This window comes from Ixodes scapularis, unplaced genomic scaffold, assembly GCF_016920785.2.
Source record: "Ixodes scapularis isolate PalLabHiFi unplaced genomic scaffold, ASM1692078v2 PGA_scaffold2__306_contigs__length_199485367, whole genome shotgun sequence".
Lineage (NCBI taxonomy): Eukaryota > Metazoa > Arthropoda > Arachnida > Ixodida > Ixodidae > Ixodes > Ixodes scapularis.
In genome coordinates, this window is record NW_024609857.1 from 118199400 (window position 1) to 118222379 (window position 22980).

The 22980-nt window shown below is 44.8% G+C and overlaps 1 protein-coding gene across 1 annotated transcript in view; it reads left to right on the plus strand.

Moving 5' to 3' along the window:
• The first annotated feature begins 13799 nt into the window (after nucleotides 1-13799).
• Nucleotides 13800-22980, plus strand: part of LOC121836393 (oxytocin-neurophysin 1-like) — a 65283-nt gene continuing 56102 nt past the window's right edge. The window contains exon 1 of the mRNA XM_042291284.1: nucleotides 13800-13913. Coding sequence (XP_042147218.1) covers nucleotides 13800-13913 — 114 coding nt within the window. The remainder of the gene's footprint in view (nucleotides 13914-22980) is intronic.

A 22980-nucleotide genomic window follows, 5' to 3' on the forward strand; every position in this document is an offset into this window, starting at 1 on the left:
AACAATTTTTGAAGTTGAACTCTCGCACCACTACCCGGCGTCGCTTCTTAACGCCTCTTCGCCGCACAGCACGCCACCTGCGACGATAGCCGAAGCGATTAGGTCCAAAGAAACAACGGAGTTTGCTGCCCGCTTCCCCTCGTCCCTCTTTTCTGGCTGTAAGGGAAGAAACGGCGGGTATCGTGTACTAATCGGGGGTGCCGCCAGTGCGTCGCCATAGCAGGCCGGCTTTGCCCTTTGTGCCCAAAGGCGGCTCCTCACACTCCGAAACCCTATGCCTAATCGACGGGCGGCATCAGCTGACTTGGACGTCTGAAACGCGATAATATCGCTGCGAAATCTAGCCGTCACGCACTCTGCGGTGAAAAGCGGAACTATGATCCGGTTCGCGCTTAGTTGGAGCGCAGTGAAGGCTACAGGCGTGTGATCAAAGTCCGAAACGCGCTGATTCAGTATGTTAACTCGGACGCTTGAAGCATCGTCACAAGCCAAGAGTTCGCTTCTAGCATTATTTTCGGTCCATATTGTCAATGCGGGAATCTTTGCATGACCCATTGGAAATATTGAATAAACAAAGGCACGTGTCCGCACTATTGACACTGGGTATCGAGTCTCATTCCTTGCCTTTTAAGGAGCCCGCTTCTGCGCTAGTAAGCTAAGAAAGGGCTGACAAGCAAGAAGTTGGCTTTTGAACGACCATTTGAGATCGGAAATCTGTCGAAGAAAGGACTTCATTTTTCGTCAAGTACGTTGTACGGTGGTGTAACGATGGATCAAGCTGGTCCCTCTGGAGAAAGAAGTCAATCTACGGTTCCTGTGGATGCTGATCAGGGTACGTAATAAAGCCGACTTTATTTTCTACAATACAATGATAGTTGTTTCGTGTTTACTCGTGCCCATCCTGTCACAGTATCTGTATAGTTGCGGCCGCTCAATTCATGACTTTTTCAAACCAGATGGACTAGCTATTTTTTTCAAGCTGGCCGTTTGTCGTACATGTAGTATGTGTTACGTTAGACATGTATAAGCCCAAGCTTTAGGGAAGGATGCGTTGGCTTATATTAAATAGACATGGTTCGCCTTATACCTGTCACAAACCAATTAGCGTTATAAAAGTTCAAAGCCGAATGGCGTTTTGCGTCCAAGGCTAGCTTCTGCACGTAAGGCGCATATGTGCCCGACATGTCATTTATGCGCAGCACGCAGATATGGCTCACATGAATGAAGGAGCAGTCATGTTGCATTTAAATTTCTTTTTCATTGCAGAAGCCGAACTTCCTCCGTGCTCCCTGGGTGCAAGGGGTTGCCATGTGACCACACAGACCAAGACGCGGTCTCTCATCAACGCTCAAGTCCTGACGCACACGGATCGGCGGCTCCTTTCGCTCCGTTCCGGGCGCCCACAAGGTGAGATCCGTACAGTGTGTCCACATCATTATCAAGTGTACCTTAAAAAGTACACATCACTGATTGCATCCAAGTGGTGTTCTAACCCTTTCTATGAACACGTCAAAAACCGCCGTGGATCAGCTGTAATTACAATAGCCATGGCAGATGCGCACCCCAATTTAAACCTTATTTCTGGAAACCGACTTTGTCAAGCATGCCGGCGAAATTGTTTCGAATTGAAGAAGAGACCTACTTTTCAAGCACCAGCACCACCTCTGGCTCGTGATGCCCCTTCTGAGCATGATGACCCCGAGGTAGCACTTGAGAGCGTGAACGAGGCCCTCGCAGCCGTTGGAGAGAGCCCGCGCCAACGAAAACGAGGGCGAATAAGCCGCGAGACATACGCCCAAAAGAAGGTTAGACAACTTAAAATCTCTGCCGAAAGAAGAATTTATACATCTTTGGGTGTACAGCAGAAACGAACTTCTCAAATGAACAAGGATGAAGATTTTGTCTTGAGTGACTACGTGTCACTCATGCAAGATGTAAAAAACAAGTTTGACCTGAAGAAAAATAGAGAGAAAAAATTACAACTTCTAACATTGGCCCCACTCTCCTGGTCTCGCGAAAAGATTATGAACTTCTTTGGAGCCTCGGAACGACAAGCGCGTCAAGCCGTAAAGGTCAGGTCAGAATCAGGAATATTGGGCACCGTGCCAAAAAGAAGAGGCCGCCCGGTCAGCGAAGAAGTTAAGGCCTCCATCATGGAGTTCTATCAGGACGACGCTGTCTCGTACTGCCTACCGGGAAAAAAGGACGTGCTACGTGGTCGCCAAAAGCGTCTGTTGTTGCTCAACTTGAAAGAAATGCACGAGGAATGGAAAAAAAGCTGCGATTTCAGGTGCAGTTTTTCAACATTCGCAAGTCTGCGGCCTTCACATTGTGTCCTAGCAGGGGGGAGCGGCACTCACAGAGTTTGCGTGTGCATGCAACACCAAAATTTTAAGCTCATGCTTCACGCTACAGGATTAGGCGAAAGCACCGAAGAACTTCTATCCACTACAGTATGTGATCTACACAATGAAGAGTGCATGCTTGACAGGTGTGCCAAATGCCCAAGTACCGATTTTGCTGATACTTTGCTCCGCAGCACTCCACTTTTTGACCCGGAAGAAACGGATTGCGTTTATGTGCAACAGTGGGTTAGCGGGGTGCGTTGCCAACTGGAAACCATTGTTCTGACACCAGACGAGTTCCGCGAAAAATTCTTAGATATGCTGAAGGCACTGAAGGCTCACCACTTTGTGAGCAAACAACAGGCACGATACTTGCGGGAGCGCAAAGCAAACATAGGCAAACACGAGGCAATAGTACTCATGGACTTCGCTGAAAATTATAGTTTCATCGTGCAGGACGCCCCGCAATCTTATCACTGGGTGACTACTCAGGCATCAGTACACCCCGTTGTTATTTACTTTCGCAAACAAGAAGCCACCACCCGAGAGATTTCTATAAAATCATTCAGTTTTATTTCTAACTGCCTAGAACACGACACGGTGGCTGTTTCTGTATTTCAGAGTCAAGTAATTAAGATATTGAAGCGAAACCTTCAGCAAATTAGAAAAATTCACTACTTTTCAGATGGTGCGTCCTCTCAGTACAAGAATAAAAAAAACTTTGCAAACCTCTGTCAGCACGAAAATGATTTCGGCATTTCCGCTGAATGGAATTTTTTCGCAACGTCCCACGGGAAGAGTGCTTGTGACGGAGTCGGGGGTACAGTGAAGCGTCTGGCAGCAAGGGCCAGTCTTCGAAGTCCCTTCGAGAACCAAATCATGACCCCTCAGCAGCTGTTTACCTGGGCCAAAAATAACATCGGGGGCATAACAATATTTTGGGTGCCGAAAGAAATGGTTGAAGAAAAACGAGCTCAACTCACTCCAAGATTTAGCTCAGCGGTCCCCGTCAAAGGGACAAGAAGTTACCATCACTTTAAGCCTGCGTCACCATCTACGCTACGTGCTGGACTTGCGTCCTATTCAGCAACGCAAGAATTTGTCATTTCAAAGCCGATTTGAACACAAACGACGCGTGAGCCTTCAACGGCGCGCATTCGTCAACACCACATCACCTCGTCGTTCGAGATTGCCCGTTCACGGGTCTTTTGTGCTGCTGTTTACATCTGTCCTGACGTTAACAAGAGAGTGATCGGGTTCTGTATGTAGGAAACAGCTAGCTTACTAATGGATGCTCTGAACCGGCAGCGCTAAGCATCTCCTGACATCAAGACACTGGAAGATCACAGGAGGACATCGCCGCGTAAAACGGTCGAAATGGGAAAAGCCATAAAGCAACAAGAGTGAAAAACAGCCCCTTTTCACCGAGTTGTACCCGACAGCTCAAGGTCCTGCTCCCTACCTGCGTGGGCCCACCGTTACACAGTCGCACGCTTCACCGGGCTCGACGGTGCGGTGCTGTGCAGAGAAGAGGCACAAGAAACGACACCAGGTTGCGACGTAAAAGCTCAACTTCAAAATGTTTTTTTTTTTTTATTTAGAACAAAATTATTTTAATTAAACTTTCAAGAACAAAAGGCAATGAACTCTTCTGTAAAAGTCACCATGTTTCGCATTTTTCTTTCGACCACCTCAAGGCAGAATTGACGGCTCTTTAAACGGCAGCACGAAATTTTGCACAAATTAAGTTGTTTTTTCTGCAAGATATTTAGTTGTACGGCCCGAAACTTTTTTTGTGCAGTATATTCACAAAGTTTCCAATAAGAATTTTTAATCACCTGCAGCAACGAGATAGTTTGTAACCAAACTATCAAAAAGGCTAAAATTCTCATAGATTACTTTTTTTTTTAATTGCTTCAAGCGAATATCCGTGATCCTTATTACATAACAATCAAAATACCATGTGGTTTTTAGGAAAAAATAGTCCACTGTTCTATAAAAATATTTTCATTTTCATCAATTAACAAATGACTCATAGTTTCACTCCTTTTTTACGAGTTCAAACCGCCATCACCCTATGAAATTTGTTTCTTGTCAAAAATATTTTAGACAAGCACCACAAACATTATGATGAAGAACCATTGATTTTATTTTAGGAATCGGAGGTCGCCGTGGGACCTTTGGCATGGCATGAAGAAGTCCACGTCAGCTGATGCCGCCCGTCGATTAGGCATCGCGTTTAGGAGTATGAGGAGCCGCCCTCGGGTACAATGGCACAACGGGCCTGCTATGGCGACGCGCTGGCGGCACCCCCGATTAGTACACGATACCCGCCGTTTCTTCCCTTACAGCCAGAAAAGAGGGACGAGGGGAAGCGGGCAGCAAACTCCGTTGTTTCTTTGGACCTAATCGCGTCGGCTATCGTCGCAGGTGGCGTGCTGTGCGGCGAAGAGGCGTTAAAGGGGTACTCCACCGTTTTTTTCATTGTCTCCGATTTGCTTGAAATTTTGCTAAACTAACCAACAAACATTGGTAAAATAGTATCCCAAATATTAGGTCAAAATATTATTTTTTCGCGAAGTTATTGAATTTACAGTTTTGGTCTTCACCATGCTTTTCAAACTGAAAGTCTCTACTGGCAACAACAACAAAGTGACGTCAGTGGAAGGCAGGGGTTAACTTTTTGGACTACAGAAGTTGTTCCCAACGGATTTGAAGCAGTTTCTTGGTGTCAAATGAGTGCTTTGGAAGCTCGCTCCGGTATCCGCGCTCCAGCACGGAACAAATGATTGGCATATTCTATTTTTAGACTACTTGCTCGACTGGCAAGCCTGCCTGCCACTGACGTCACGGCACTGAAAAGTGCGCGAATATTTGAATATTGGTTTTTGCACCATTTTCATTTGCCGATTTCACAATACCTATTATGAATTTCGCGATGCTAAATAGCATACCGGAAAGGCTAAAGGCCGGGGAGTCAGAAAATATAGTTAGTTGATATAGCTCAAGAAATCGGTGGAGTACTCCTTTAAGAAGCGACGCCGGGTAGTGGTGCGAGAGTTCAACTTCAAAAATTGTTTTCTCGCTTTAAACAAAAATCACTCTGATTAAACTTTCAGAATCAAAAGACGATAAATTGTTCTTCCAAAGCCATCATATTTTGTATTTTTACTTGGACCACCTCAGGGTGGAATAAACGGCTGTTTATGCGTCAAAACGCGCTTTTTGGCAAATTCAGGATTTTTTTTTTTACTGCAAGATGTTTAATTGAGCGGTTTAAAATATTTGTATAGGTTATACACCTAGAGGGCAGCCAGTAAAAAGTTATATTAGGTCCCGGGAGCAATTATATATTTTTTAATAAAATGACAAAAATGATTATTTTCGAATAAAATTATGTATTTTTAAAAAAATATTTAAATTAAACAAAACTGCACAAACTCATCTACATTATAAGCCGACAACCGTGCAAATTTAAGAAAAAAAATATTGTTGGGTGTTTCATAAAAAAGCAGATTTTTCGTAAATTATTGAATGATGCCTAGTTTCACGCTGTTTTCAAAAATTAAAATCGCGCTCACGTCATCACAAATTTTTTTATCGTCAAAACTATTTTAAAGTATGGCTACGGACATTGTGGCCGAAGCCCATGAATTTTTTTTTTTAGAAATCGGAGGTGGTCGAGCGCAACGTCTGGGACGTTTCACATGGAATGACCCGTAACAAAATGCCTAAAGCGGCCCAAAATTGGGTAAGTTTTATTTGAATAAGATTTGAGGATTATAATTTTGTTTAGATAAAAGATTAAACTAAAGTGGCACCAGACCGAAGATAGGCGCCGAAAAAACAAGGACACTTGTTTTTCGGCGCCTTTCTTCGATCATGAACCAACTGGCCGACGATAGCAAATTTATAGGACTGTAGGTGTACATAATTTAGTGAGCAACGTTTTTTATGAATCCTAACAGGGCTCCAAATATGTCACCAGAACGTAAAAGGTTCAATAACCTACTTACGAATAACCTATTTACAAAGTGTGCCTTTGCCCAGTTCGCGGGATAAAGGTCTGGCAACGGGGCTGGCTAGGAAGAAATTTTGAGTTAGTATAGACATCTTTTGTGTACTACCGTCCCCAGCCACCTAATGGGTGTATCCGTTATGGGCGACAAAAATAATAAAACGTTTCAACCTGTAAATAGTAAACACACAAATAGAGGGGATGCAAAGCGAGAATGTGTGAGGGTTACACTTATATCCTAAATGTCTTCTATTAGCGCGGCGACGGCAAAACCATGTTTTCGCCCATACGGGAAGTAACGACAGTTCAAGATGGCGGCGCCCTTGTTAGAAGGGTCCATATAATAGTGCCAAGTGAAGTTTGTGAATGACGAAATTTCCTACTTTCCTACGCAGTTGTGGTTCCAGAGAAGTACGGAAGAGGGGCAGGCGATATATCTTCTTCGGTACATTGCGTGGAAGACGTTTTGAGAAAACACGCTTTTGCTCGATCAAAAACGTAATTGAAAAGAGAGGAAAAAATTATGGCAAATTTCAAGGGAATTTCGTTGAATACGTGAAATGTTCCAGCTACACAACCATTTAGCGATAACTGCACCTCGTGACTGCACCAATATGCAATCAGCGCCACGTAATCGCAATTTCCCGCGAAATTTCGTGGAGGAGATAAAGTGGTGTATACAATATAGGCCACGTGACTTTAATTTTCCCACACAATTTAGCTGGGAAACTGAATTGGTGTTGACGTGACGGGACGTCAATTTTCCGCTAAATATGGAGGGAAACTCAATCCGGCTTCACTTAGTCCGGCTTCACTAACTCCGGAGCAACTATAGCCACGTGACATGAAGTCATTGAACATCATTTCTCCTGTTAAATTTAGTGGGTAAATAAATTTGCGTTGAGTCACGTGGCGTCAATTTTCCCGCTAAATATAGCGGAGAAACTGAATTTGTGTAGAGGTCACCTGACACGAATTTATGGGACGTCATTTTTCCCATGAAATTTAGCGAAGAACTGAATTGGTGTTGAGGCCACGTTATGTCAATTTTTTCGCTAAATCTAGCGGGAAAACTAATCCGGTTTCACTTAATCTGGCTTCACGAAATTCGTGGCAACTATTGCCGCGTGACATGACGTCATGTGACATCATTTACCCCGCTAAATTTAACGAGGAAATTAAATTGGCTTTGAGGTGACGTGATGGCAATTTTCCCGCTAAATCTAGCGGCGAAGCTTAATCCGTCTTCACTTAATCTCGCTTCACGAAATCCGGAACAACAAACCAAAGAACGTTTCACGTTAAAAACAAAAATGTTGAACCGAAAGGGCTTGCTTTTTATTTAAATAAATTCGGTAAACGCAAGCCATTTTTTTTCTTTTCTTTATCAAGTACCTTTTCACTTTTTCTAACTCCGAAACATTGTAAGAGCTTGAGGTCTTACAATGTATCTTTGCACTTTTTCTGACCCCTAAATTTGTAAGAGCTTGTGGTTTTCATCCTCGTCGTCCTTCAGCAAGAGAAGAGAACACCATCAACCAATCATCAAGCATTTGAAAGGCTTTAGCGCCGTTGCAAACATCCGACCAAACTCTAAATGTAGGAAGGATGTACAAACTCGGCAAAACATCTCGTTGCATGAGCGGTGAAACGTGGGACCGTCGATGAATCGAGCGCCCACGAAAATGTCAAAATCCAAAACATCACATTGAACAGGCAATCGACGCAACAGCTACGCAACAGCGAGCATCAAATCCCGATCGGAGATAAACGTCGCCGCAACGCGTTTTTCCTCGAAAGCGCTCGCAATTTCAAAGGCACGACAAGACAAAAAGTACGAGAATCCAAAAGCCCAGGCTTTTGTAAGTACGCTATTGGTCGCAACCGACTAGATGCTTTGCCGGGCATGACGAGGTTTATCGGCAGTGACGCGCTTGGAACCTAATCCAGCATCGTCGGAGCGCCGTTCCTACAGTACCGAGCGAACCGAAGAGGACGCTAGGACCCATCCAACGCAATCACGCGGCCGAAGCGCGTCAGGTGACCTGAATTTCGGGCGCTGCGAGAACTAGGAGTCTAAGGTCACGTGGGTCGGTCCCCCCTCCTGATTGGTGCAGCAGGTAGATCGTGGAGTCCTTCTTAAGGCAAAAGGGATGACGTGAGGGTCTTCGGGTTGGACTCTCTCCCTCTGACCCTTTTCTCGAAGAAATCCATCACTACACTCTGTTTTGTCTTACGATGGACTGTGTAAGACACTACGAGTCAACCAAGCCAATCCAGTGCAGTGCGAGAGTCCCGTGACATCCGGAGAGGCGCAGACGTGACCGACTGTGATGGCTGGTAGTTTCCGTTGTGGTCCACCCTGGGGTTCCAGGGAGGATTGAAGAGGAGGCTCGTGAGGCTCAAGGCGACCGGTGGATGAACATTAAATTTTTAAGGGTTTCTTGGCAGAAACGAGCGTTTTTCGTTTCTTTTGCTCGGCGAGGGTTGCTCCCTTACGCTTGTCACTCGCAGCCGCGTTCTCGATTCACGTCGCTCTTGATGAATGCGCTCGGTGGGATTTGTAGAAACCCATTTAAGCGGCGGCGACAACGTCCGGCTGCCCACACGACCACCCCGAGCTGACCAAAGGGGCGCGCGTCAGCGGCTGCCCATTCTCTGAAGGTAAGCACTTTTTCTCCCTTCTGACGTGGAGAGTCCTGGATGGGCGGTAGGCCGAAAGGTGAAGTCTTATTCAGAACGTGTATTGGTGAGGGTTTTGTAAAATAGATGGCATCCAATAACACGTAACGGATGTGACTAACGGAAGCGCGTAACGAAAACGTGCAGCGGAAGTACGCGACGGACGTATGTAATGAAAGTGTAATGCAAGTATGTAACGGAAGTGTAATGCAAAAGTTTAACATGAAATTTATTTGCTAGATCTAGTAGTGAAATTAAAGTGGTGCGTGATTACACTGCAATTCAAGCTTTCTTGCTAAATTTAGAGGGGAAGTGCTCCTTCGCTAAATTCAGTCGTGGAATTGTATTGCCGCATGCCAATTCAAAACTCGAATAATATTTCAGCTTTACACAAGCTGCACATTGAGTCTAACGACTTAATTTGTAAAATTAATATATATTTGGTTATGTCTCATATTCAGCAGACGCGTAGTGTGAATTGAAACTTGTTGTGGGCCTAGTTGGGTCATGATGCAGTCTAGAAGTTTTTGCGCAACACAAGGGACAATCATAGGGGAGTAGACACTGACAAGCGCCATCGGCGTACAATCAAAAGGGAGGAGACACGGACAAGCGCAATCGGCGTACAATCACAAGGGAGTAGACACGGACAAGCGCAATCGGCGTACTTCACACTGCGTAGTGTGAAGTACGCCGATTTCATTTTAGTCTTGGATTTGGTTGGAAATTGGCAGACCGAATGAATAGCATTTTCTGAACGACTAGCCAATATATTTTATAAAAATAAACATATTCCGTGGAGTTACTAAATTTTCAAATGACGCCGGTCGCGTAAGTTCCTGCAGACGACTCTCTAGTAGGAACATTGAAGAATCCCTGCTTTTTCCCCACCCGTGTACGTCAGCAACGGGAAGGCGAGACGTGGATGGGTGACCCTCGGCTCCCCGGGTCGCCGACGGTCGAGATTATCTCTGCACAGCCTCAGGATCGATAGTTGGATGGGCGAATGCTAATGGCTGCACTCTTCATAACGGGCGGCAGCTTGCGCCACCTAACCTGTAAAAAAAACAAAAGTGGAAGTATGATTTATCTCCGCTTTTTCAATTCAATTTGTACCTCTACAATTTCGTCGGCAAAAGGCAACAATGCTCCGCGGGAGATGGAACAAACAATGCCGGGAAAATATCCGCTTTTTTTTAACCTTTTTATCGCAAAAAACAAAAACGCTTTGCGGTAGCAGTGGGTGAAAACCCCGTCAAGTTGCTTTAGCGGGAGCCTTGCGCCTTGAGAACCAATGTCACATGAAACATTCTCGCCCGTGCTGGAAATACTTCACAATCGCGAGCTGCGAAATGAGTATATCCTTTATGAGTTTTAACTGTTTCAAGGGTGGCAATCACAGAATCAAGCCTGCTATGTACCACGGAAACTCCCGTCCAAAGTGGAGCGCAAATGAAATCGGAGAAATGTCCTTATTCTAGTCGACATGCGCAGTCCCATCTTGTTTCCTCATTGACTTCAGTTGACATTTTTTAATGCGTTAGCATTAGTCCCCACATGATAAGAAAAAGCTGAAGGCGTTCATCTAAGGACAAAACAGTGGGAAAGGGAGCGCACCTTGGTAGCAAAGCCACCTAGAGCGGAAAAGGTGGAGGGGAGCGAGTCTTGGCGCGTGACGTGACGCTAGTCGGCCTTATGCGAAGCCGAAGAGCGTCACGGAGCAGTACAGAAGTGTAGCAATTATTCAAGTTTTTCGGCACAAACCCGTGTTTATTGACTCGCGCGTTGGATATCTCGAACAAACCAGTGGTCCCTGTGCATGCTAGGCTATTCATAGAATGGTTTTTTGTTAACGTAGCTAGCTTAAATTTTTTTCTTATATCTCTTGTTTGTTTTAACAACCTTGTCGTTGAGCTTGGGGCAAAAATTTTTTAGTAAAATGTTTGTTGAGCATTACAACACATGCTTCAGCACGACCCCACTCGTGTTTCCTTGTTCACACTCATCGAAGTCGGAGCAATCCCCGTCGACCAGCAAGTCCAGTGTGAGGTCCGTGACCAGCTGGCGTTGGTTACTTATCGTTATGAAGTCCACCTGCTTCGAGATTCCCTCAACAACAACGTAGTTGTGTGCGACCAAATCGACTGCGGTCATTGCTGGGTACAAAAGGCCTCCTCTGTCAATGTTTTTGATGAGATGGTAGTACTCATGGCCGGCAGAAGCTACGATCGTGCGGTCTGTTGTGAGGGAATTTTTGCACTTCTCGCACTTTGGCTCCTTCACTGTCGTGTACACCGCATATCCGGCCACATAAGCTAGAACGGGGACGATGTCTTTTACTTTTTGAAAGGGGATCTTATGTTACTACTACCTTGTAGCTAGGGGCTTGGCGTCTCTCCTCGTTTTTGTATTTCCTCCCATCTCTCATCTCTCTCTGTTCCAGAAGCTTTGCCAATCGGTGCAAGTGTGTTTTGCAGCCGCAGGTTGTTTTCCCATTCATAAAGCTGTGGTATAGACACGTGGTAATGGTAACCTGCCAGCTAACGGTACCTCCCGAAACGGTCCTTTAAATTTTCCCTCTGAAATTTCCTGATTAGGACGTAGGACAGTTTGAACTCTTCGAAGCAGTACCTGCATATTTCGAGAAGCGCGTAAATTGACTTGTGCAGTGCGGTATGAGTTTTTTCGATCAAATTGCAGTTGTTGCCATTTTTCACTCATTCATCCAACCAGTCTAAAATGTTGTAGAAAAAATCCACCTTCTCGTCGTCTAGAGCAGTGTGCACAGGCTCTTAGAACCGATCTTTCAGCCGGCTTCCTTTGCCGGGTGTCTTCACATTCACGATTTTCCACCACGTTACTATAATTTTGATGAAAGTGGCGGACTCCTTGAAAACCATCAGATTGTAATTCTCTCCAGTGGCACGAAGGACACTGGGAAGAATTCAGCTGTCAAATATCTGGAGAGCAAGTTTCACGTTCCGCTTCTCAATGCTCGGCGGGCAAAGGGCTTTCCTTGACACTGTATACAAAGCGCAGCAGTTGGTCGCATTCCAAGTCGTAGGCAGCTTTGATAGTTTTGAACGACGCACACAGCATGCGCCACTGGCATTCCGTGTGAGCCTTAAGCTCGGGGAACCAGAAGCATTGATCGTCTTGCTTCAGCCAATTATTGCGTATGCACTTGATTATGTGCACAGTGTCGATCACAAAAAACAGCGGCCTGTTGGGATCGGACGGATATAGGGGAAAAAATGAAAGTCGTTTACAACTCCCTGTAATGCCGAATTAGAGCGCAGCTCTTGAAGAGGAGGAGGGAAGGGTATGAAGAGGGAGTATGCCCCTTTTCCTCCTTCTCTCCATTCCTCCCCTACTCCTTCCTCTTGCCCTCTAATTCTCCTACCTTTGTCCTCCCCCACCTCCTTCCCCTCCCTCCCTCCTCCCTCGTGATATCAAACCTGACGTCACGTGTGACTTTAGTATGCTAAACGTCCCATGCTAACGCGCGGTTACGCCGACGGCGACGCCGTTCAAGCCGGAAACGGGCGCCTAGCACTGCGCTATAATACTTGTTGGAACGACGCGTTGTTTACCAGGCATGTCGTGGTTGTGCGTTGTTGTACCAGGCGTGCGGTGCATTGTTATCAGTTACAGCGCACATCACCCGGTAGCCGATTTTCATGAGCCCGCAAATCACGTCTCGAAGCAGCTTGTGCAGAACCTCTGCGTTGGCCCCGTGCACGGGTACGATGCGAGCGACTTCCTTAAACTGGCACTTGATACTTTGCACCATAAACACGAACGAACTATTCGCTACTTCTGTGGAATTAAGTGCGATACCCACAATTTGCCTCCTTTATAATCGAAAAACCGTTTGATGTGGACCTCGTCCACTATCAAGGTAACATAACGTTTGTCATCGTTCAAGTCAGAGATCGTCTTCGCCATGTAGCTGAGGAAACTTGAACTTTGCTGCTCCTTGTTGAGGGTTCATTCCAAACGACGGGCATTTCGATCGGATGGTTTTAGGGTGTGGCAGAACATTGCTTCCACGGCCACGAATGTACTGGTATACATGATGCGATATTGTGAAAAGAATGCATGCAAACACCATAAAATCCACTGAATAACGCTTGCGGTCTTTCTTGGACGAAATCAGCTTCAGTTGCTCGGCGAGGAGTTGAATGACCGCTGCTTGATCTACACTTAGTGTTTCAGGCAGCTTGCCAAGCAGAAAACGAATAGTAGCGCAGATATCGTTGTGCGATCTTTCAGAGCTAGAGTTGAGATCGTTGTCTCAATTTTCGACACTTGCGAGGAGTTCTACTCCTCTCCTTTTGCTGTTTGCGATGCTTGGTACGAGCAAGCTGAAGTTAATGTAGTTAGTGTAAGGTCAGGCTTCTCGACGATCGAGTATTTTACCCAAGGGGACTCAGCTTCAACAATGTGCACCAGAGTGAGGTGTCCATTGCCCTCAAGAGCACACCAGAATGCCGATTTGACGTTATAGAGCGCAGCTCTTAGGCGCCTGTTTCCGGCTTGAGCAGCGTCGCCGTCGTCGTTCGGTCCGTTCGCCTGGCCGAAGAACGGACAGGTATCTGAGAAGGAGACTCAGTTAGAAAGCATAGTCCATGCGCTTAAAGGGCGGCATTTAATGCACGATGATCGCGAAATGGAACTGATTCAGCGTTATGAATGCCCACGTACTCGAGTGCTTGCGTCGCCTTTCTCTCTAAGAGGCCGCTTTCCCGCAGATGGCCCTCTCACACATGCTGCTCCTGGCGGTCGTTGGTGGTACGAGTGCCTGCTTCATCACAAACTGCCCACCAGGAGGCAAGAGGTCGTCCGAGCCATCTCCCGCGAGACTCGTAAGCCCTCAATTTCGTTCTTTCCTGACTGTTTCCTGATGTTCCCTACTGGGTGCGGACTTTTCAGGGAATGTCGTTCTATCGAATGCCGGATTATTGAATGACGTTTCATCAAACGCCGTTTCGTCGAAGGCCGTTTCATCGATCGCCGCCTAATCGAATTCTGGTAGGATCCAGTGATCTCCGCTATCAACTATGCTTCTGTCTTGTAACGTAGTGGCCCGTTTCCTAAACTCACGCCATATTCGGGACTCCGACGGTGTGTATTTGTGTTATTTCTTTCATCTGAAACAAATCAGACCGACTTTGCGGAACAGAAATAGCGAGTAATTGTTATATTTATTATATGAAATTGCTGTAGTTTGTTTCATTACGCTGAGTCCCGGGTTCTGGAACATTTGGCTATCCTATTCATCTGTTACAAAATTTTAGCCACCAGGTCGCGCCAAGTTTTGCTGCACATTCGCATATTTATTTATTCAAATATTTATTAATTTTAAATGCCATAAGTGCCATAAAGAGTTAAAGAAGGAACTAGGTATTAGATCACAATGTTGAAAATGGCTTCGGGAAATCTCATGGGGTCCACGATGGTAACGATTTTTTCGGGAAGGTCATTCCAGTCCACATTTGTGTCGAGGGGAATAGCGTTTTGATGCGCTGTAGAAAAACATCGCGGCCTGGCTATTTTGTTAAAATGATCTAGTCTTGCCGAAGAATAGTTTGGTGGAGAGAGAAGGCACTGATTTAGCAGAGTTGAATAGAGGACTTTGTGCAGAAGGCAAAGAAGGACAAATTTTCGCCGGGTTGAGAGTAATGGTCGAGAAAGACTTGACTTCATTATAGAAACCCTGGCGAAACTTGAATAATCAAATTAAATAAAACGGGCAGCACGACTTAGAATTTACTCAATACTGTCTGTTAACGTAGAAAGGTGAGACTGTCAGATTGAAAATGCATATTTTAATTTAGATCGAATCAAAGAAATTTAAACAATCCGTTTTAATTTAAGACGGGCGGATCTGAAGTTACGACGGAGCTGGCCCAAGCTTCGGTTGGCAGAACACATTACTGAATAGTACTTTTTAATGCGAAAGCATTAACTGGGGTCTCATGAAGCGAGCCGCCGTCTTCAGTTTGAAGTGCGAAAACGGCACCTTTAATCCTTTCTGTAGTGTAGCCAGCTCCCAGCTATGAAACCACGCGAAAAGCCTAGACACAGCACCTAGTTTCCCCGATCCCGAAAGAGCGAAGTAAAGCTGATGAATTCTCGACTTCGGTCCCATTGGCTGGCGCGCGTCGACGAGGCGAGGCATCGACGAGACGAGACGAGGCGGGATGTGTGCTTTGATGGGCTAGTTGAAGACGAGGCGTCGACGAGTGCGGGCTTTCGCTCCACGTGCTTCGAGCTGCTGCGCGCTAACACCGCAGTACTCGTTTGTTAGTCTGAGAAAAAAAAATGACCGCATCTCCATGTGTTGAATGATGCTGATTGGGGTACAGTGTTCTGTAATTGAGGCGAAGCTCTGGTGGTGCTGATAATACTCATTTTGTTCATAGGTAGTGCTGATGGTGCTGATTTTTTTTCGTCTAGAAACGTTGAGCCAATGCATGCAAAGTTTAACGCGGTTAAATACGCATTTGACCGCCGCGCCTTCTCATGCATGGACGTTGAGCGGCTACATGCAACGTTTCGTCCATGACATCCCCAGCTCTTGAGTTACTACCACATCTCAGAGCCCCCTACTCGTCCCGCAGTCGTGGCCGAATGGTTAAACATAGTTAAAATTGCGCACAAATAGAAAGGAACAGAGAAGAGGGAAGAGAGAAGAGACAAGCGCAAACTCACAACTCAATTTATTGAAGGAAGAAAAAGGAACAGCCCTCGGTATCAGCTCGAGCCGAGGCCACACTCGCACGGGGGCACCCGAGCACGCGGAGGACACACACCATCAACCACACTCGAACGACTGTAGAAAGGCTATTTACTTGTCGGTTAAAGCCACAGAAGGATGGCTGACACAACGCTCGCATAAGCGGAGTATTCTAAAAGCTTCAAAAATTCCCCGAGTGTGTTTTTTGGTGATTCTGCCAATTATCGAGGTTTTTTTGTAAAGAAGGTGTAGACTTACACACTTGACAATGCAGAGGTAGGTGACCCCCCCACCGCTGAATTTAGAGAAAGATTGTGCTCCCTTAAAGGGATACTGAACCAAGGAATTTAGTGGTCATAATAAGTGGCCCGTGTTCTTTCCCTTTGAGCCAGCAGCCGCCGGTGTGCGCGAGCACATGCAACAAAAATGACGTCATAGACTTCCAGTCGCGGTTGAGATGACAGTGAAATGTAAGGGCTTCGGAACAAAGAAGAATAAAGACAAGTTTTTCATCTACACTGTGGTGTCTGGTGTAAAAGGTAAGCGATGAATTGGTCTAACAAGCACGTAGCTTTCACTGGTTGAGATGAAAAGCCTGTATTTATTCTCCTTTAGTCCGAAGCCCATGCATTTCACTGTCATCTCAACCGCGAATGGAGGTCTGTGACGTCATTTTTGTTGCGTGTGCTCGTGCACACCGGCGGCTGCTAGCTCGTGGAAAGAACGTGCACCACTAATTATCTGCACTAAATTCTTTGGTTCAGTATCCCTTTAACCGGTCATTAATGCACTGTCCTGTCTGTCCTACGTAGGATCTACCACAGGAAAGGGGAATGCTATAAACCACTTTGGTTGAACAGGGCACGTAAGGGCCGACGGGTTTTATGCGGCACCTGTGTGTAATATTTTCTACTTTTGCTCGGCCTTTAAAACAAATTTGGCCCATATTTTTTTTTTTTGGGGGGGGGGGGGGGGGGGGGCTGACATCACTAAGGGGACTCCGTACCTATTGGCTACCTGTCTGAGATTGTGAGATTTTATTTTACCATTGGGAACATGGCAAAATTTTACGAACTTTTAACCATGTTCAATCATTACCAACTCGCGTAACTAACCACTTTACTACCGAGTGGTTAAGGCGATGGACTAGAAATCCATGGGGGTCTCCCCGCACAGGTTCAAATCCTGTCGACTGCGCAAACATTTTTTTATTTTTTTAAGAAGACAGATGGGATGGCGATCGATGTGAGCACGGACGCCGGACAAGGCTAGAGCCTTCGGAGCTTCGCTTCTAAAAATATATCTCGTCAATATTTTTACAGCAATGCAGATCGTGATATTTTTTAAATTTTCTTATGCATTAATACTGCAATCTCTGGGTGGTGAGATTTCCACAAATAGGTACAACCGTAAAAAGATAAAAAAAATGGCAAAAAAAAATAGTTTTAGTAAACTCGAAGAAATACGGTACGAAAACGAACCAATATAAATTAGATTAAAATAACGACAACGATGGCTGCATAAAAACACTGTCAGCGTAGTCATTCCACTCAGTTTTTATTTGTGGTAAAACGAATATACTTAAAGAGCACACTTCATTATTACGCGATTGAAAAGGAGTTTTTGTTAGAGCATGCCTTTGTCGAGTGTCATATATACAGCAGCACCTATACACCAGCGAGCGCGCCGAGCCATTTCTATGAAGTACGCAAACATTTATTATTATACTTACAAATAGACATTGCATAACCCGGAAAAACGCATACTGAAGAAAAGCCCGCAAAAAAAAAAAAAGCAACAAAAATTCATCGATTTTTTTTTTTTTTTTTTTTGCGGATTCGAATAATAGTTTACTAGCCTCTCGGCATACCGGGGGAAATAAAAAAATCCGATACTCTGATAATTGCTTTCTAGTGAATTCATTTTGCTATCTCGGTGGATGCTGTCGGGAGTGTTTGTGGTTTCGGACTATGAGCCGCAAGAACGCTCGGGTTCAATCGAGGGCAATGTCGTAAAACAAGGCATCGGGCGTCGTGATGGCGCACGGATGTTGCCCTTTGCTTGTGCAATGAAGTAATATTGTGGCGTCCAGGAACTGTTTACAAGAGGTCTCGCCGGCTCTCAGAACGTGCCGGAAGGACGCGCGTGCCAAGGTGTTGGCTAAACAACAGCCCAGTTCGAGCAAATGCGTGCGCCGATGTTATTTGTGATAACGTGCCGAGTTCTTTCGCTCGAAATAGAAGAAACAGCGCGCGAAAATAGGAGGATATAATAGGCACGTGTAACGCTTCTGTGTGCCCATCACGTGCTCAAAGAGTTGCGAAAGAACGTGGCGCTGGTTGCGGTGGTAGCGGTGTCTGCGTACGCAGCAAGTGATCAAGGACCGGGTCAGCCAAGCTGCCGATGCTGGACGCTCGATGACAAGCAGGACCAAGATCGGAGTCTGAGGAAGCGGAAGGGACCCCCGTGCATTGAGGGATGGAAACACGCAGACTCCGTCTCTTCTTTCTTATGTCCAATTAACGCAGGAGCGTTTGTTTACGTTTTCTTATGTTTACGTTATAACTCATAGTAGGGCTCCGTGTTTTCGGAGTTTATTTTTCGTCAGATTCGGAGGGTGTTTTTCGGAGTTTATTTTTTGCCAAAGATTCGGAGCTTATCGGAGTTTATATTTGTTTGATTCCCGATTCTCCGAAATTCGGAGTTTAATTTCGCAGTGTTTCCTATTGAAAATAAATATGTAAATAATAAACGGATGTGAATGTATGCCACATAAGAAATAAAACGCGCTTGTATCGGTTAAAATTTTATCAGTTGAATTTGACGTTCGTGCCATTGCCATTGACAATATTCATTTGTCCCACGACAAACGTCGCACAAAAGTGTTGCTTCCATAAACGTCGATACCTTAAAATCAATAAACTCCCGGGGCAGTCGCTACGATGCTCGCAGTCATCCCATCCTATTTCATCAATCTAGCCCTCGGCCGCGCGAGGTGGACTGGTTAAGGATGTAATAGACAGTTTCAACTGTCCCTTTTCTCTACTTAATACAATCTCCATGGTTCATAGCTTTCACTGTTACAAAAACGTACCTTCTCCTTTCTCTAAATCACAAATCGCATGGCTCAGGCTGGGAACGAAAAGAGTGGCTTTTGTTGTGACCCGAATGGACAATGACCTGTTGCCCTGAATCAACCTCGACGAGACAAGCGGCAAGACCCCGTTTGACAACGGTCTGAGATCTGAAAGATACTTTTGGTGCCATTTTCGCAGGACCATTAACTCCCTGCTAATCAAATTAAAAAAAAAAAAAAATTTGCGGGGGGGGGGGGGGGGGGCATTGGCACATAAACATTCGGAGTTTATCGGATAAATCCGAATTGACCAACATTTTACCGGCGGATGTTTTTCGGAGTTTTTCGGATTTATCCGAAAGCACGGAGCCCTACTCATAAGCAGTCTTGGCTAAGTTACTTTTAAAAAGTAATTAGTTACAGTTACAGTTACTTTCAGAAGAAAAGTAGCGAAGTTACAGTTACCCCCACAAAAGAGTGACTCGTTACAGTTACAGTTACTTTTAATAAGTAACGAGGTTACTTTTCAGTTACCTTTCTATAATACGAAAAATTTATGAAAAACTAGAAAACGCTCTTCACCAAGTTTTATCGCATAAGATTAAAAAGTACGCTTTTCATTTCATAATGTCGCTTACCAGCAGTTGCTTCTCGATATTAGTGTCTGAAAGTTTCCCTCGTTTGATTGCGAACACGTGAGTGCCCTTGCTGAACAGACCCCGCGCAACCAGAACAAAGAGCAAACCTCGCGCAAACAGCTGTACATTTTACCTCGACTGGTGACACCACGCCGGAGTAGTGGCGCAAATCAAAATACGAAACACGCGCAGTGCGGAGTAGTGGCACGAATCGAAATACGAAACATTCGCAGTGCCCAACGTGTGTATTGTTGTTTCACGGTTTATTCACCCGATTAAAAAGCGTTTGCGCAGAACAAAGAACCACCGCAACATAGATAGTGCTTCAAGATACTAAGATGTAAGTGTTCAGTCACAAAGTACAAGCGCGTGCGTAAAGATAGCTAGATTTGTTTTCTTCATAACATCTGTTTGTGACTCGCGAGAAAAAACGCATTCACAAGTTTGTGGAAGCCCAACCTGACACTCGAAATGTCGGAACAGATAATTTGGAAAGTGCAAGAAATAGCTAGATTGTACTTGTTCAATGATATATTATTCATAAAAAACTGGAAAGTAACGACAAAAAGTAACGTCGTTACTTTCGTCGTTACCCAAGAAAAAGTAATACAACTACAGTTACAGGTTACATGTTAAAAAAAAGTAACTCGTTATAGTTACAAGTTACCAAAGAAGTAACGAAATTACAGTAGCGACTGTAGCTGTCTTGGGTAGTAACGCGTTACTATACTTCGTTTCAGGTTCGGTCCGAGCGCGGCCTATGTTATGAACCGAAGAGCCAATCAAACAGCGCAAAAAGCGCAACGTCATTGCGTGCTCTCTGTGCTTGATAGGACAAGCCGGCGGAGGAGCACGCACAGAGAGACGGCGAATACCGGCTGGTCCTATCAAGTGCAGAGAGCACGCCATGACGTTGAGTCTCTTTCGCTATTTGATTGGCCACTCGGCTCATAACATCGGCCGCGCTCGGACCGAAGCTGAAACGAAGTATAGCAACGCGCTACTACCCAAGACTGCTCATAAGTCACCGGAACACCCGTGCCTCGATTGTAACATGAAGGGCTACTCTATGAACTAGTTGCCAAACTTCACATGAAACACGGATGTTGGCTCGTGGCGTAACCAGGACTAACTAGGGCTGGGCAGGGCAAATGATCGATTAACCTACCAGTTAATCGATTAATGGTTTAATCGCGATTAATTTATTTAACCGGTTAATCGTTAAAAGTTTGACGAACCAAAAATAAGTAAAAATCGCATGCTTTCACCGCGCAGTCGTGGACGAGCACACCTGTATAAAGGGAACACTTTCGGTCAAAGTTTAGCCTAAAATAAACTATAGGTGCAATATTTGCAACTCTGGACAATTGGAGAGGGTTACACGTGTCCCTGCAACTTCAGCGCCATTCGAGTGTCCGTTTAGCGCAGCAGAGGCTATTTTAAACAATTAAAGGAGGTCGCTCTTGCCGAAGAATATCAGCGAACTGTCCCTTGCGGCTGAAGTAACCTGTGAGTGTGAGTGCCTTTGAACATGTTCTTAACTACACATCAAGGTTGGTTCATATTAATAAATAAATAAATAAATAAAAATGTAAATTGCGCCTGTTACAACATATTCAACAAAAGTGGAAAGAAAAATAATTTGGACTTTTTATATATAAGTAGCATGGAAATGAACGACACCCATTTTATTAAAGGGTGTCGATTAATCGAGTTAAAGCTCTTAATCGACGCCCAGCCCTAAACATAACGCAACGCAAGATGTGAGGAACCCATGCTGTGAGCCGGGCTTTGGTCGGGAATGGCTTGCGTATCGCCAGCTCGCCTTCGCACTTACTTTTTATTCATTTATTAGCTAGCTAGTATCAGTGAGAATGTAAGAAGACAAGTGATTCGGCCGTAAACGTTTTGATGGAGCCAACTGAACCGAGACCGCTGGCTAGTATTTCGGGTGCACGGCGAGTGCAATGAGCACTTCGAGACTTCTGAGTGCACGCTAATTTTTCAGATTGCAACAACTGACACTCGTTAACATGGCTACCACTGCGAGACATTCCGCTTTAGCTTTTTTGCGAGGTTTCCCGCGGCGCATAAATGTAAGTGGTATTAAGTGGTGTTCCTCAAGGCTCCGTCCTTGGACCCTTGCTTTTCTTAATATATATTAATGACTTACCTTCATGTATTTCCTCCCGCATTCGTATTTTTGCAGACGACTGCGTTGTGTATAGGAAAATTTCTAACGAAGAAGATAGCATGAAACTACAACATGACCTCACTAACCTATCATTGCGGTGCTCGACTTGGCTCATGAAGCTTAAGCCTTCTAAAAGCAAACTCATCTCATTTGTTAGGAAAAATAACTTTTTTTCTCATAACTATTTTATTGATTCTAACGTTGTTGAGTCTTTTTCCTCTTATAAATACTTAGGTGCTCACATCGACTCGCATCTTTCCTGGAAGGTACATGTTCTGTCACTGTTATCATCATGCAATCGTTCTTTGGGGTACCTAAAACATACGCTTCGTTGTGCTCCTCCTCACTGAAAGAAAACTGCATACCATTCATTGATTCGACCGAAACTTGAGTACGCATCGAACATCTGGGATCCTCACCAAGCATATGTGATCGCTGAAATAGAAGCCTTTCAAAACCGTGTCACGCGCTTTATTTTTTTTTTCTGATTAATCTCGACATTCCAGCGTCACCTTAAGAAAACAGAAAGCCGACCTTCCAGAACTGGCCTTAAGACGCAAGCTTTCTTGCTTACGCCTTTTTCATCGCATTTACTATGCACAATCTCTCAGCCAAGGCACCCTAACACAGTCGCATTTCGTTACACCTTGTCTTAATCACTCGTGTAACATTGACCGTTTCACCTGCCGCACTTCTTCTTTTTTGTAATCCTTCTTTCCCAAAACAGCAGTGTGGTGGAATGATCTAACAAAGCGCATCGTCACCGAGGTTAACCTTGATAGCTTTCGTTCTCTTATCAGCAGCCATTTAGGTATTGTATGACACGATTTCTTGTATTTTGGCAATACTGTGGAAGGTAATATTTTTTGTTGCTTGATTTACCATATTTTATATGTTTGCACTGCTGTGCATGTTTTATTATTTTGTGTGTGTTTCATATATGATTTACTTATGTAATGTCCTTCCCAGAAAGACCTTTAAGGTATTTCAATAAATAAATATATCCTCAATTATATGGCTTAAGTGCTGAAACGTTTTTTTTTTCTACAGTGCTTCGGTGTGCACGAGAATGGTAATTTTACAGAGGCGAATGCTGGGGTAAAAAGAAATAAAACTCACGTAGAATAGAAAAAAAAAAGTTTGATGGAAAGCGGGAAACTTTACTTTTTGTATCCGCCTGGATTCTCACGCTATTACGATCTTCGGTATTAGGGAGTTTTCGTAGACCGCGTTTCCCCCTCCGCTAAGCCCTCCGCAATGAAGAAGTTGTTACTGCGCCTGCGCG